This window comes from Astatotilapia calliptera, chromosome 5 (genome assembly GCF_900246225.1).
Source record: "Astatotilapia calliptera chromosome 5, fAstCal1.2, whole genome shotgun sequence".
Classification (NCBI taxonomy): Eukaryota; Metazoa; Chordata; class Actinopteri; order Cichliformes; family Cichlidae; genus Astatotilapia; species Astatotilapia calliptera.
In genome coordinates, this window is record NC_039306.1 from 33,472,449 (window position 1) to 33,485,863 (window position 13,415).

A 13,415-nucleotide genomic window follows, 5' to 3' on the forward strand; every position below is an offset into this window, starting at 1 on the left:
ATCGTCTTTACAAAACGAGCCACTTCAGAGCACAGTGCATTTCCTGTGTCTGCTTTTTATTTTTAGCGGTTGAATAAAAATATCTCTCGTCACTGCACTACATCGTCTGTTAAAGACTTCATTACAAAAGGGCAGTTCTATAACCTCGTCTTTGATGTTTTCTTCTATATTTGTATTCATAAAAACAGGCATCAATCTAGAAAGAATTCAGACAGTAATAGCTGATTTTCAAAGAGTGCTTACAGTGTTGCAGGCTGGGTTTTTGTCTTTAAATTACAGCTGTGTCAACACATCCTTCTACAGACTTGTGGTTCAATCCTTTGAGACTGAGCTGCAACTGCAGGCCTCGTTCCTATTTGCTTTGGAGGGATTACACAAGTCTTCACGCCAAGATTTTCTTTGTAGGATGCGGGGAAAACACCAGCATGCATTATTCTCCTCTGGTGGGAGACTGCAGAGGAGAATAAAGAGGCGAGAACGAGAGAGAAAACACAGAGAGAGGATTTCAGATAGAGAGAGAGCGAGACAATGGAATGAAGGAGATGAAGCGATTCTCTGAAGACTGGGCTTTGTAGTCTGTGTGGTGGTAATTTCGTCTGTGGCTCTCCTCTGTAATTGTCCCTCATGATTAAAACTAGAAAGGGATGGTGATTGGTTCTCGCTCTTTGATAGCTTGGGTATGTCACGTTTGAAATCTTACAGACTGCTGACCGCACAGATGATCCTTTTGGACAGAATGTATCTCACTATGATGTTCTGTCATTTCTAATAATTACAAGCTGGTCTAAGAAGCCAGTCTACTTTAGCTCTATTCTCATTTCTGCTTCATTCCATCTGCTTTGTTATGTTTTAGTCCCTTCTGTTTTTTTAAATTATCTCAAGCGGGACATAAATCACAGTCACAACATGGGAGTTCGTTTGTTATAAGTAGGTCTCGGGGGGGACTGCATCATTTGTGGTTATTGTTCATGTTGCCTGAGCTGTACGAGCTTTAGCAGAACAAAGGAAAGTGCTGCTTTGTTAGATGCAGTAAAAGCAGCAGAATTCATTATTCCAGCTGAAGGTTTGTAACAGAAAAGCAACTGAATTTGAAATTTTCAATCACACTGAAACACCAGCTGAGGTTTATCTGTAGCTCACAGCTTTTGTGCTTACTGAAGATTTAAACTTTTACCATTGGTGAAGACTCAAGCACAAATCTCGACTTATTATTTGGTTAATTTAGGAAGAATCAAGAGGTTTATTGTCATGTATGCCGCACAGCAGTGGTGCTTAGCAATGACATTTTTACTTTATGAGTTCCCCACACACAAATAAATGAAAATAAATAACTAAACTAAACAAAAAATAAAATAAAATTCAATACAAAATACTATACACACAAGGCTAGAGTGTAGTCAGAATATAAATTGCAATTAGTATGCAAACTACTTTAATTCAAAGACATCCAGAATGTTTTAGCGTTGTTATATAAACTGTATTATTTAATAACATTTTATAAGTGACAGTAGGAATCAAACAAACATAGAAAAAGGTGTAGGCCACACCTACTACTACTAGAAATATTAATCTCAGTTTTTTTATGCCCTCTTTTCTGTCTCCTTCCACCGTCTCTCCTCACCGTTCTAACTGACCCATGGCAGATGGCTGAGCCTCCCTGACCTTGGTTCAGTTCCTTTTAAATGAGAGTTCTTCCTCCCCACCATTGCCAAGTGAACAGGCACCTTACAAAGTTGTTGTCAACTGATGTGATATAAATAAAGCTGAAGCTGAAAAGCTGATTGGATGGTTCATATGCAGGCTGAGAAGCCCACAGATGTTGTTTTTCCACCCAAAGTAACTTTTTCCCTTCAGGTTCTCGTATGTCTGCATTTCTACTGCAGTGAAGATCCGTAAAGATTAGACAAATTAGTCAACTGGCGTAGTGACAACTGTGTTTACAAGCAGGATTATAAAAACATAACAATCACATTAAATCTCAGCTGTCTGCATCTCTTTTTCTGTTCTCCAATTTCATCACTTTTTTTTGTTAACATCACTCTCTCTCTCTCTGTTCACTTTCTAGCTTGCTTAACCACCGCCACTCATCTCTCTCTTTTATTTTCACTCACTCTCTTTCTCTAAAGCTAAATCTCTCGGGATTTGACCAAAGTCATATTAAGCAAAAAAACAAGAAAGATGACTCGAGTCATCCAGCACAACAACACTACTGATTTACCACCGGGCAACAAACTGTTTTGAAAGCTCAGTCGCTGCTAACCAGCTAGTTCTACATCGTCCAAAGTAGGGAGACATGAGATTCAGGTTGGTACTGTTAATGTTCCTTGTGTTGGACTGAAGTCATTCTTTTCCTTTGGAGAGCCACTGTTAATAGGGGACCAATGCTGGAGCTCAGTGGGAATGCACAGCAGGAGAAGCACTACCACAACCTGCTGCAGTTCTAGATTGTAACGTTGGGGTCCATCTATAGTATAAAGAACGTACTGGAGAGGCATCTGCTCATCATTCTGTTACATACTGTAAAAATGTTTTGCTTATTAATAGGTTTTAAAAAACATGTTAGCCTCACTGGGTTGCACAGTGGTTAAGACTGTTGCCTCACAGCAAGAGAGCCCTAAAGGCAAAATGGGGTCCAGGTTCGTATTAGCAGCTGATGACAGGAGGGTGACTGGAATTCTTTGGGAAATTGTCTTGTTTCTGGTATCTGGATATTTTTAGTTGCATCTTGGAATGGATGTTTAACCAATCATCCTCAAGAGTTAGTCTCAGAGTTTGTCACCTTTAGTTTAGCGTATCTTTGCACAAATCATTTATTTGAACAATTCTGTTTCACAGAGCTGCTGTTAAACGATCTCCGATAGCTCGCCATCATCAGCTGCACCTCACCTCAGCACATCTCTGCTGAAGTTCAAACACCAGCAGCTCTGCAGCCAAGTATCACCTCACAAGCAGGGATTGTAAGAATGCTACATAAACTTAAGTTAGAGGATATTTTTCAAGTTGAATTCCATGAGAAATTGCTCCAGTAGCTCCAGGACCCTTGCAAAATATTTAAACAGCTTTTTGTCCAGTTTCTAAGACATGAGCCTGGGCCTTTACCCTTAACAATACTGTTAAAGTGAGATGAACGGAATTTTCTTTGTGTGGTGCACAACACTGAAATCAACTACTTTGGAAACTAAACAAAAAAACATGAAAAAACCTAAACTTCGAAAAATAAACTGTCCATATCAGGAGTTACCACTTGAAGAAAGTGGGAAAAATATTTCCTGAGTAATTTGGGTGCAACATTACTCAGGCAGCATGGTTGCCTCACAGCAAGACGGTCCTGAGTTCAACTCCACCATCAGGACGGGGTCTTTTTGTGTGGAGTTTGCATGTTCTCCCCATATTTGCATTGATTCTCTCCAGGTGCTCCGGCTTCCTCGCACAGTTCAAAGACATGCAGTTAGTGGGGATAGGTTAATTGGAAACTCTAAATTGCCCATAGGTGTGAATGTGAGTGCGAATGGTCGTCTATGTGTCAGACTGGTGACCTGTCCAGGGTGTACCCTCCCTCTCGCCCCAAGACAGCTGGGATAGGCTCCAGCCATCCCCGCGACTGACAAGGATAAGCAGAAGAGAATGCATGGGTGGAATTTGGGAGAACTGACACCTTAAATATTTTTTCTAAAACAAAAATGTGTCATTTTCAGGCAATTTTCTTGCCACAGCTTCGTTCTTTGCATTTCCTTTGTACTTGTTGCGTCTTGCCCACATTGCGACATTCGCTAACAGGCGTGTGTCTTAATACTGGCAATATGAAATGGAACAGTAATACAATATCACTGTGTGACAGCAGATTGCATGGTGTGTGTGTATGTGTGGAGAGATACTGCTGCAGATGGATGATAAAGCAATCTGTTTCTGGATCTTGTAATTTAAAGTGCTTCTCATCCCCAACCCTCCCTCAGCAGCTCATCTCCCATCTCATCTCCACCAAAATTAGATTGGAGAAACGGGGTATGGCTGTGTGTGTGTGTGTGTGTGTTCGTGTGTGTGTGTGTGTGTGTGTGTGCATGCACGCACGTCTGCCTGGATCAGTATCAAGCGTTTGTGTGTGTTGGAAGTTATTTTATTTTCATCTTTCCTCTTCTATCTGTCACACATAAGGCAAACTTTCTCCCCATTATCATACATTAACATTATCACGCCCATGTTCTGCTTTATTTGGCTTTCATTCGACCGATCCCAAAGTGTGACCACTTTTCCAGCTGTCTAAAATGACTTATTGATTTTTCTTCTCCCTTTTCTCCTTCCGGTCTCTTCTCAATTTGTTCACCTGTTACTCTGGGGTGCCTTTGCTGGATAGAGGGATAAGTCATGTCACTGTGTTTAGGGACATGGAGTGTGCACAGAATTAAGCAAGGAAAGAAACCAGCTATCTGCACGGTGAGGTTGATGTTAATCACTGCTTTGTAAGAGAGCAGGGTCTAATTGAAGAGGGACGCAATTGCAAAAACGAGATAATGACTTTTATTTTTAGGTAGAAGACTTGATGAAACCTCTGAGTGCTATGAAAACATCCCTCACGTATCAAGCTGAAGTCAAGCGGTGCTCAGTCCTCCAGTCTTCATTGTGCTCTGTAGGAATTAGCATTTCTTTTCTTTTTTGAAAAGCAAAATAAAGACAGGAAATGAGAGTAGAAGGATGGATGGAAGGTAATGTTTGAATGCATTACATTTTTCAGTAATGCAGTAATGTAACAAGTTACTGTATCGAAGTAACTGAATTACATTACAGCTACCATTATTTTAATTGTGACACAGAGGTCCTCCAGAAATTAGCTGCAATCAGCTGATTTCAGTTTGTGTGCAGGGAGGACAAACAGCATGATAACACAAAGCTAACAAAGATCCCAGAAGAATGTTAAAGCTGAGCGAATACTAAATTGAGCCTAGGAGCCGGAACCTTCCAGGTCTGTGTGTTCTGCCTTCAACGGCTTTCACTGGTTTTCTGTAGACACTATAAAATATCCTATGTGTCCTCATTAGGATAGGGATTGGTGTTAGCGTTTGGGACTGTAGCATTGGGTTTATATTATTAACTCTTCATTATATGAGAGTGCAATGTGGAAATAAGTGAGTAGTGTAATGAATTACTTTAATAGACAGATACCGCCTGACTGTTAGTTGTCAGCTAGCAGTCAGCCACTGGGAGTCTGTCCTCTTATCTACTTTCCACTTTAAATACGTCGTTTCACTCAGTTGCAGACTAGAAAAGTTAGCTATAGATGGTTTACTCAGTATAATTCTAGAGTCTTTACCTAATATATATATAAAGCGCATTAAGGCCACTGTTTTGATTTGGAGCGATATAAATAAAACTGAATTGAATTTCACATTCTTCTGATAGCTTTTGTTGTAAACCTCTTCACCGATTAAAATATAAAAACTTTGATTCAAGTTTTGAAAATGTAAAATAAATGGATAAAACTTCACAGTCAATTTGGGCATCATCATTTGCAGATCATCAAAACTATTTCCAGTAAACAGTTCTTCATTCATCCATTTCAATATAATCTAATAAATAGATGCAATTTAAAAGAAAATTAAATACACAGATGTGCAGACGTAGAGGTTAATTAATTCTGAGACAGGCTTTATGAAGGTGTTTCTTTGGACACTGGCTGCTTTGTAAAGGATTTTCAGTCCCGTTCTTGTATCTTAGAGGGGAATGTTTTTTTCAAGCTCTGTTTTAACCAACCATACAAATTAAAGTGTATTCAACCAGCGTTATTGTGATACATATGCGTAGGACAGCTTTTTGGGCAGAGTTTGATTGAGCAAATAGAAACAACCTGTCATGGTCCTGGGTCGGTGACCCAGCGCTTTTAGTTATCATTTTCTAGTTTATGATGATGATTATTATTGTTTGAGTTCTGTGTGTTATATTTGGTCTGCCTTTGAGTCTGTGTCTCTGTCTATGGTGTCACCCCATCTGTTTGTGAATCTGTCTGTTTAGTTCAATGTCTTGTCTGGTTCCATGTATCTGAGTTTCCTGTTTTATTGTGAAGGTCCGTGTCGTATGTGCGTGTGATCAGTTTACGTTTCCCCTGTCCCGTCAGCCCAGATTCCTCCCAGCTGTGTTGCCCTCCTGTCTCTCATCCCCTGATTACTGGTGTGTGTATTTAAGCCCTGTGTGTTCTCCTGCCTGTTGCCGGTTCGTCTGTATTACTCAGTGTCAGTCTGTGTATCCACCGTGTCTTCTCCCTGTTGTTCATCGTCATCCTCCTCTGCTCGTTTTCATTCAGGTTTGTGCTCTGTAGTTTAGTTGTTTCCCAGTTTAGTTTAGTTCGAGCCCCGTTTGCTGTTTGTCCACATTCTTTTGTGTTCAATAAATCACCTTCACTCCTGTACGACTGCCTGCGACTGGATCCTCATTTATTCCACACGGCTCGCCTCGGCAGCCGTGACACAACCTCATGGTGCCTTTGCGAAAACGGGACATTAGAAGACTACCAAAAAATGCCATCCATACTATGTGAATTCTGTAAATTTATGGTTTTCCTGATATTCAGTTTTTGTTGTTTCAGCTGAAACCGTCAATTTCTTTCAAGGAGGAGATTACATGCTCTCACAGTTACCACAAGATAAAAGAAAAAGAATGATATTCTTTTCAGCTGTGCGCTAAAAAAGGTTTCTCTGACTGAGTGACCTAAATAAACTAACCAGGCATGTTCTGGTTTGTCAGATCATTGCACCAAGTAAAAATTACTTCTATATATTTTTAAGTTACACTCTGTTATAAATTCAAAATGATGTCACAAAGTTTGCAGATGTATTACCACAGTTTTAGTACATATTCTGGACTGTACACTTTTAAAAACAATAATGTAAAAATCGAAAATCTTTTGTGATTAATTTTATTAACGGACAAAACACATCAATGGCATTCACTAAGAAAGTTTCACAGACAGGCAGAGACGGGTCTTGCTGCTTGTCTGTAGAAGGCTATTTGAGCATTAAGAGGTGCCAATAATTCCAGTGCCAATGAAGAGCGGCAGCTGAACAACAAGCAGTATAATAAGAAAAGCAACAATCCCTCATTTAAAGTTTGTATAAAAAGTTTGTGAACATACATTGAAAACGATGTAACTTTCTGTCAGTGATTCCTGGAATACCGCTTACATGTGTTAAAATCACGGCTGGCACAGAGAGGGTTATTTGGTCTGGAGGTCGTTGTCCTTCTGTGGGGAGAGATGTTTGAGCGATCACCTAACGCGTGACAAAGGAATCCGCTGTAACGCTAATGACGGTCTGCACTCTCTTACCTGTCTGTAAAAGTTGGTTTGGGCATTAAAATCACTGTAGCAACTTTTGAGAGATGTGCAGAGCACGAAAGGAGAGTTAAGAAAAAATCCAAAGAAATTATATAGAAACTGTATATAAAAGGATCAGCTGTGGAGTTTTTCCACCTATAACTAAATAAATAAATAAATAAATACTGCAGGTTGGATCTATTAGCTGGACATGTACTCGTTGTTGGATTTGAAGTGTCCCTTTCACAGCGCAGTATTTTTGAACCAGAGCATGCAGGCATTACTGCATGCGTTTAAATTTCGATTTCACATTTTATATAAGTACATTAGCAGTGCAATGAAATCATTGTTTTATGCCTTCATGTTTAAAAACACAAGCCATCAATAATCACAGAATGCAAGAAATGACAGTGTGAAGATGAGAGTGCACGCAGGGTCATGTAAATGGAGACGAGTGTGGTCAAAAATATGAATTATGATACGTTCATATTTTCCAAGAGGCTCTGTTCAAAAGTCCAGCAGATACTCTCCTCAGGTCGCTGACATTCACAGACTGATGTTACTTTTGTGTGCGATATATATAAGTCTGGTGACAGTTTGGCAGTCAGAGTGACTGACGGAATAAATTATAGCGTTGGGATAAAACAAAGCAAAAATGCCTGATTGACAGAACTTTATTTCTATACTTTGTGTTTTAATAGAACAACAACAATTTGTTAAGCTAACAAAAGAAACTAATCAAAACCCAAATGGATTTGCAGATTACATGGAGTAGTCTTGTGTGTGTGTGTGTGTGTGTGTGTGTGTGTGTGTGTGTGTGTGTGTGTACATATGATCTATATCCTGCATGTGCATGCAGCCGAATTTGTGTAGGTTCACCATTACAAACAGTTGTGTTTTAGAGCTGTCCATGGTGCTGAAATTCAAATAGTTTGAGTGCAATAAAAGTTTATGAAGGAAAAATGTGTTATTTCACGCTCCTGCCTGGACTTTTACGTGACTTGAAATTGATGTAAGTCTGTGTGTGCGTGTGTGTGTGTGTGCGTGTGTGTGTGTTTGGGTCTTTTTTAGAACCAGAAATTGGAATGGCACTATACTTAGGGGGCCCAACAGTCACTGTGGGGATCAAATGCCAGTTCTCATGAATTTGAAGGCATTTTTGAGGCCTAAAATATGGTTTTAGGGTTAGGTTACAAATAGGTTAGGGTTAAGCATTCATTTCTGGTGGTTAGGGTTAGGCTATAGAGCTGAGGAAAGCGTTTTGTCAATTCTTTGTCCTCACTAAGACATGAAAACGAGTGTGTGTGTCATTAAATAATAGAATGATGTGAACATTTTCTATCATCAAGTGATAGAAAAGAGGAGGTTATTTAAATTACAGTATTATGTGATGATCTTGTTTATTTCTTCTTCACTTTTTTCCTGCTGAGTGTTTTTGACAGCGAAAATCTCTGCTGTATGTGGGGAGGACAGTAAAGAGTGGAGCAGATAAACAGGAGATACTTTAAACACACACAAAAAGACTGGATGAGTTAGTAGAACTGCTGGTGTGAGCTAAAAGGGTAAAGACCGAAAATGTGTGACTTAACACTGTTTCAACTGTTCAGCTGAGATTCATCCACTTATGCTAACTAATTACAGTTAAGCTAAATCATTCATTTTTTGTGTGTTGCTCCTTCACCTGCACACTACTGAGTCTTTTAGCTTTTGAGCCCAATTGTGTGCAGTATGGAGGGTTGATAGCACTACCCTGGTGGGCGTACATTAACCTCTGGAGCCCTGGTGGCAATTCTATCAGTCAGTCAAAAAAGCAGGATGACTGGACTATAGTGCATATCGCCCAATCCTACTGTGTGTGTGTGTGTGTGTGTGTGTGTGTGTGTGTGTGTGTGTGTCTGTCTGAGACACCAGATGCAGCTGACAGAACAGTAGTAAATGATGCTCTGGAATGACAACATATTGGTTTAAACATGACTATAGGAAGTAGCATGCTGGAAGTATTTCTTGGCAAACATTAGCTTGACACAGTGACTGCATGCAGGAGTCTTGCTGTCAAGCTGGAGTTAACAGATTTCTGATATAATGTTGTTCGTTAAGAAATATTTCCCCCAGTCATAGTCATTTTGACATTAGGTTCAATCAAACGTGAGATTTCACACATTTAGCTGTCAAATGTTTTTAGGTTAGAAAATTCTTTTATCCATTCTATGCACGCATAAGGGAAATGATAACGGAGGCAATGAAGGGACTTGAGGACAGATTGGAATTGCTATTTCAACACTGAACTTTTCATCAGGCTCTCAGAAGGAAAGCAAATATGTATAATTTGCAGAATGTTGAATTATTCTTTCACAACCTGATAAGTTTTGGATACAGAGCTGCATGTAAAAGAGTATGACGCATACTTGCCTTTGAACGCCTCAGATCTGTTTCATGTTTTGCTCTCTGTTCAGCTCTGAAGTTGAGCCCCGCTTAAGTTTAGTGAAAGATTCAAACTTGAGCTGGTGTGTTCTGGATGTGCAGTTCTAATACGATTATCTGTCCTGATATGCAATGAATCCTGATATGCATATGGCAAGAATTCTTTCTACTTTTACTACATGTGAAAAACAAATTAAAAACTAGCATACAGGTTAAAATCATTAAGCGCTGTACCTTGGTTGGTGTCAAAAATATTGACGTTCTTGGTGAACTTGGAGCTTTGGTGTCCCCCGCCCTGCCGCAGTCCTCCTAACAGGCACAGCCTGCCAGCTGGGTCCCATATCACACCCCCATAGGAACGTTTGCATGGCATCATGGGTAGCGTAGTCCAAGATCGCGTCTCTGTGTCGTACACCTCAAAGGCCTTTAACGGTCGCTTACACTGACGGCCACCTTAAGGGTAAAAAAAAAGTTGTCTACTAGAGTGACAAATAAAGTGCAGACATAATAGCTGTGCTCGTGTGTTAGTACCTGCCACATAGAGCTTATTGCCAAGCAGATGTGTGTTAGCATCGTAGCGTGGGGTCGGCATGGAAGGAAGTAGCGCCCACACGTCCTTTCGAAGGTCATACTGCTGCAGGATACTACGGGGAAGCAGGTCTGCACACATTCCCCCAAGAGCCAGAGCACGGCCATCTAGACACATGCACAGAGACAGGACATTTCAGACATTATATCACGATGATTACAAAAGTGGAGCTACACTTCTCCACCGCATCCTAGCTGATGGAAACAACTTGTGGGCACTTCATGAAGTGCTAAAAAATCTGCTCATCCACAGGCAGACACGGATGAGAAGTTAGCTTGTGACAAGGCAAGAAAATCTGACAGACGAAGGACAGAAAGTACAGCAGTAGAATAAAAATGCAAGAGTCCACGTCTGGCACTTTGGCATGACACCCCAAGCATAAGAATCGAAAGCGAAGGCGAGTGTCGAAGCGTGAGAAAAGCAGCATTAATCGTCAAAATGAAGAGGAAAAGAGCTGCAGGGAAGCAATCTGCATTTTTATTGTGTGTTTACTTTAGTCAAGTGTTTCTTTACAAAGCCACTTGACTTCAGATTCTAACCTCAATGCATCTGCATTAGTGACAAGAGGGGAAGAAAGTTTGCAAAAACACTTTATATTCATTTGGGGAAAAGAATGTCTCATTACCACAAGTTCATTATTAAATATCCAGAAAATAACGATCCCACAAACGTCAATAAAAATGGCATCATTTAGTCAATGTGGTGGCTGACGCTCCATTCAGAAATACCAGATTTGTTTTAATTTGCTATTATTGATTATTTTGTCAGACGATCTGTCTCTTTTTCAGCTGCTCGGGATGAGCTGGGGGATGAAAGTGCGAGCAAAGGGCAGAGGATCGAAAAGTGGTCAGGGAGATAGAGGGAGCACAATGGAGCCCATACACAGCCAATAAGTCTATGTGTATACAGCATCTATCTGCGTTCCCTCGGACACTGACAGATGCACCGGAGTCATAGAGAAGCTCCCTGAGAAGACCGGTCATACTAGCTGCAAAATGTAGGAATAAATCAGAGCCCCCAAATATCGCTCCAATGACTTCAGACAGCAAAACAGAGCCGACTTTTTGGTAAAAATTAAAGTGCACCCAAGTGTTGTTCTGAAGTTCACACTGGAGAGCAGCTACTCTGATTATCTTCTTCACACTTTGCACAGTTAATTCTTGATGGATGCATCTTGTTTGTTTTTATTGCTCTCATTTTTAGGCACATAAAATTAGCCATAACTCTTTTATTTCCTATGAAATTTCAGAGTTTGAACTACACATGGGCACAGAAAATGTATGGTTTTAATTTTGACTAAAGTTATTCTCCACTGATGACAATAGATAACGTGACAATTGGGAGATTAACAAGGTGACAGATAGCTATTGTATAACTGAGCTCAGGGTGGCAATCATACATATGGACCTGGCATATGTGTGACTCACTCAACACCAGGAATAATACCAAGCAAGCACCACACATTGATGGAAATAGTTTTTCTGTCCTTTATTTACCCCAAATTACTCATTGAAAACTGGGTTGTTTAGTCTGAATAACGCTATAAATAACGGCCTACATTAGACATCAGTTTAGACCATATATAACCCAATACAGCCATAAAACAATCACCTCCAGCCAAAACCTATTCAAAAGATAACTTCACCAAACTGTGACTGATTCCCATTCATGCACTTAGCAACTTTGATATGTTTCCTTGATTGGCTGATGATGACCAGTGCACATTACAAAGGCTAAAATTGGGTTAAATTTGTCTTAAATGGAACGTTGAGTGGTTATTTTAGCCATTGTTTCAAAAATATAACTGTATCTTTCTTTGTTTCACTTAACATGATTAATTTTTTGCCCACATGCTAATGCATTCATATTTTCTGTGAAACAGCTGTGATCAGACAGCCGCACGTGAGTGATGTTTCTCACGGGTTTGTGTTTCATTGTATGTTTCAGGGAGAGCGTATTTGTCCTGAGCTGAGCCTCTGGACATCCATCATCCAAACACTGATGATATTCATTCAGACCTGCAGTCGACTTAAAATTGCCAGTTAACCTAACGTGCATATCTTTGGACATGCATGTGCGAGGAAGCCAGAGTACCCGCAGAGAACTCATGCAAACTGTGAAGCCCCAGCCGGCTTTGCTGTTAAGCAAAAGTTCTAATTACTGTGGTGTCCAGCCTGTGGGTAATAAAACTGTACCCACGTGCTACCGGAGTCAGATTTGAGTAGTCTGCAGAGTTTCTGGAGGTGTCAATGTGAGTGTGAATGGTTATCTGTCTCCCTCTGTGTACACTCTGAAGGAACAGTCTCATGTCCCCAGGGATTAGCTGGGCTGAAACCCTCCAGCTATCACGAATGTCTTAAACAAACACTGTCATGGTCCTGGGCCATGTGGGCCCAGTATTCTTAGTTTCTTGTATTTTTGTATTTCGTTCCCTGTTTAGGTTCTGTTTCCTGAGTTGCCCTGTTATGTTGTTCCCTGTGTGCTTTCCCTTTGTGACTCTCACCCCCTGTGTGCCCCTGTATGTATTCATGAGCCCTTGTCCCCTTTCGTGTTTTATTCCATGTTTTCCCCAGCCTGTTATGTCTGTGTTCTCCCCGTGCTCTCTCCTCCTGTCTGAACCTCTGTGTACTTCCTGTTTGACTCTGCCCGTCTCCCGTCAGTGTTATGTTCACCCCGCCCTGTCTCGTTATGGTTATCTGTGTCAGCTGTGTTCCCCGTGTGTTCCCACTTTCCTCGTTAACCCTCTGTGTATTTCTGTCTGCGTCTCCCTCTGTTCGGCGTCGCGTTCTCCCTCATGTTGTGTGTGTTCCTCCCTGTGTCTCTTGGCGAGCTTTGTATTTAGTTTTCCCAGTTTAGTTTTGTATTTCCTACGTTCTGCCTCTCCAGCATTAAAGCTGTGATTTTTTGAGTTCATCCCCGTGTCTGTGAGTTTTGCATTTTGGGTCCTCCTCCTGCCTGCCACACAACGAATCATGACAGAAGAACGCGACCACGAACTGGACCCAGCAGCTCACAACCCCTCCGCGGACCTCCAGGAAGACTTGGTCTACACGGTGGAATACCACTGTGAGGAATGGGCGACGCTGCCTAGAGGCGAATACCGGG

At 40.8% G+C, this 13,415-nt stretch overlaps 1 protein-coding gene across 1 annotated transcript in view; it reads right to left on the reverse strand.

The window, feature by feature from the left end:
• Positions 1–13,415, reverse strand: part of klhdc8a (kelch domain containing 8A) — a 67,911-nt gene that overhangs the window by 8,700 nt on the left and 45,796 nt on the right. Inside the window, 2 exon segments of the mRNA XM_026169014.1 lie at positions 9,956–10,174; positions 10,253–10,417. Coding sequence (XP_026024799.1) covers positions 9,956–10,174; positions 10,253–10,417 — 384 coding nt within the window.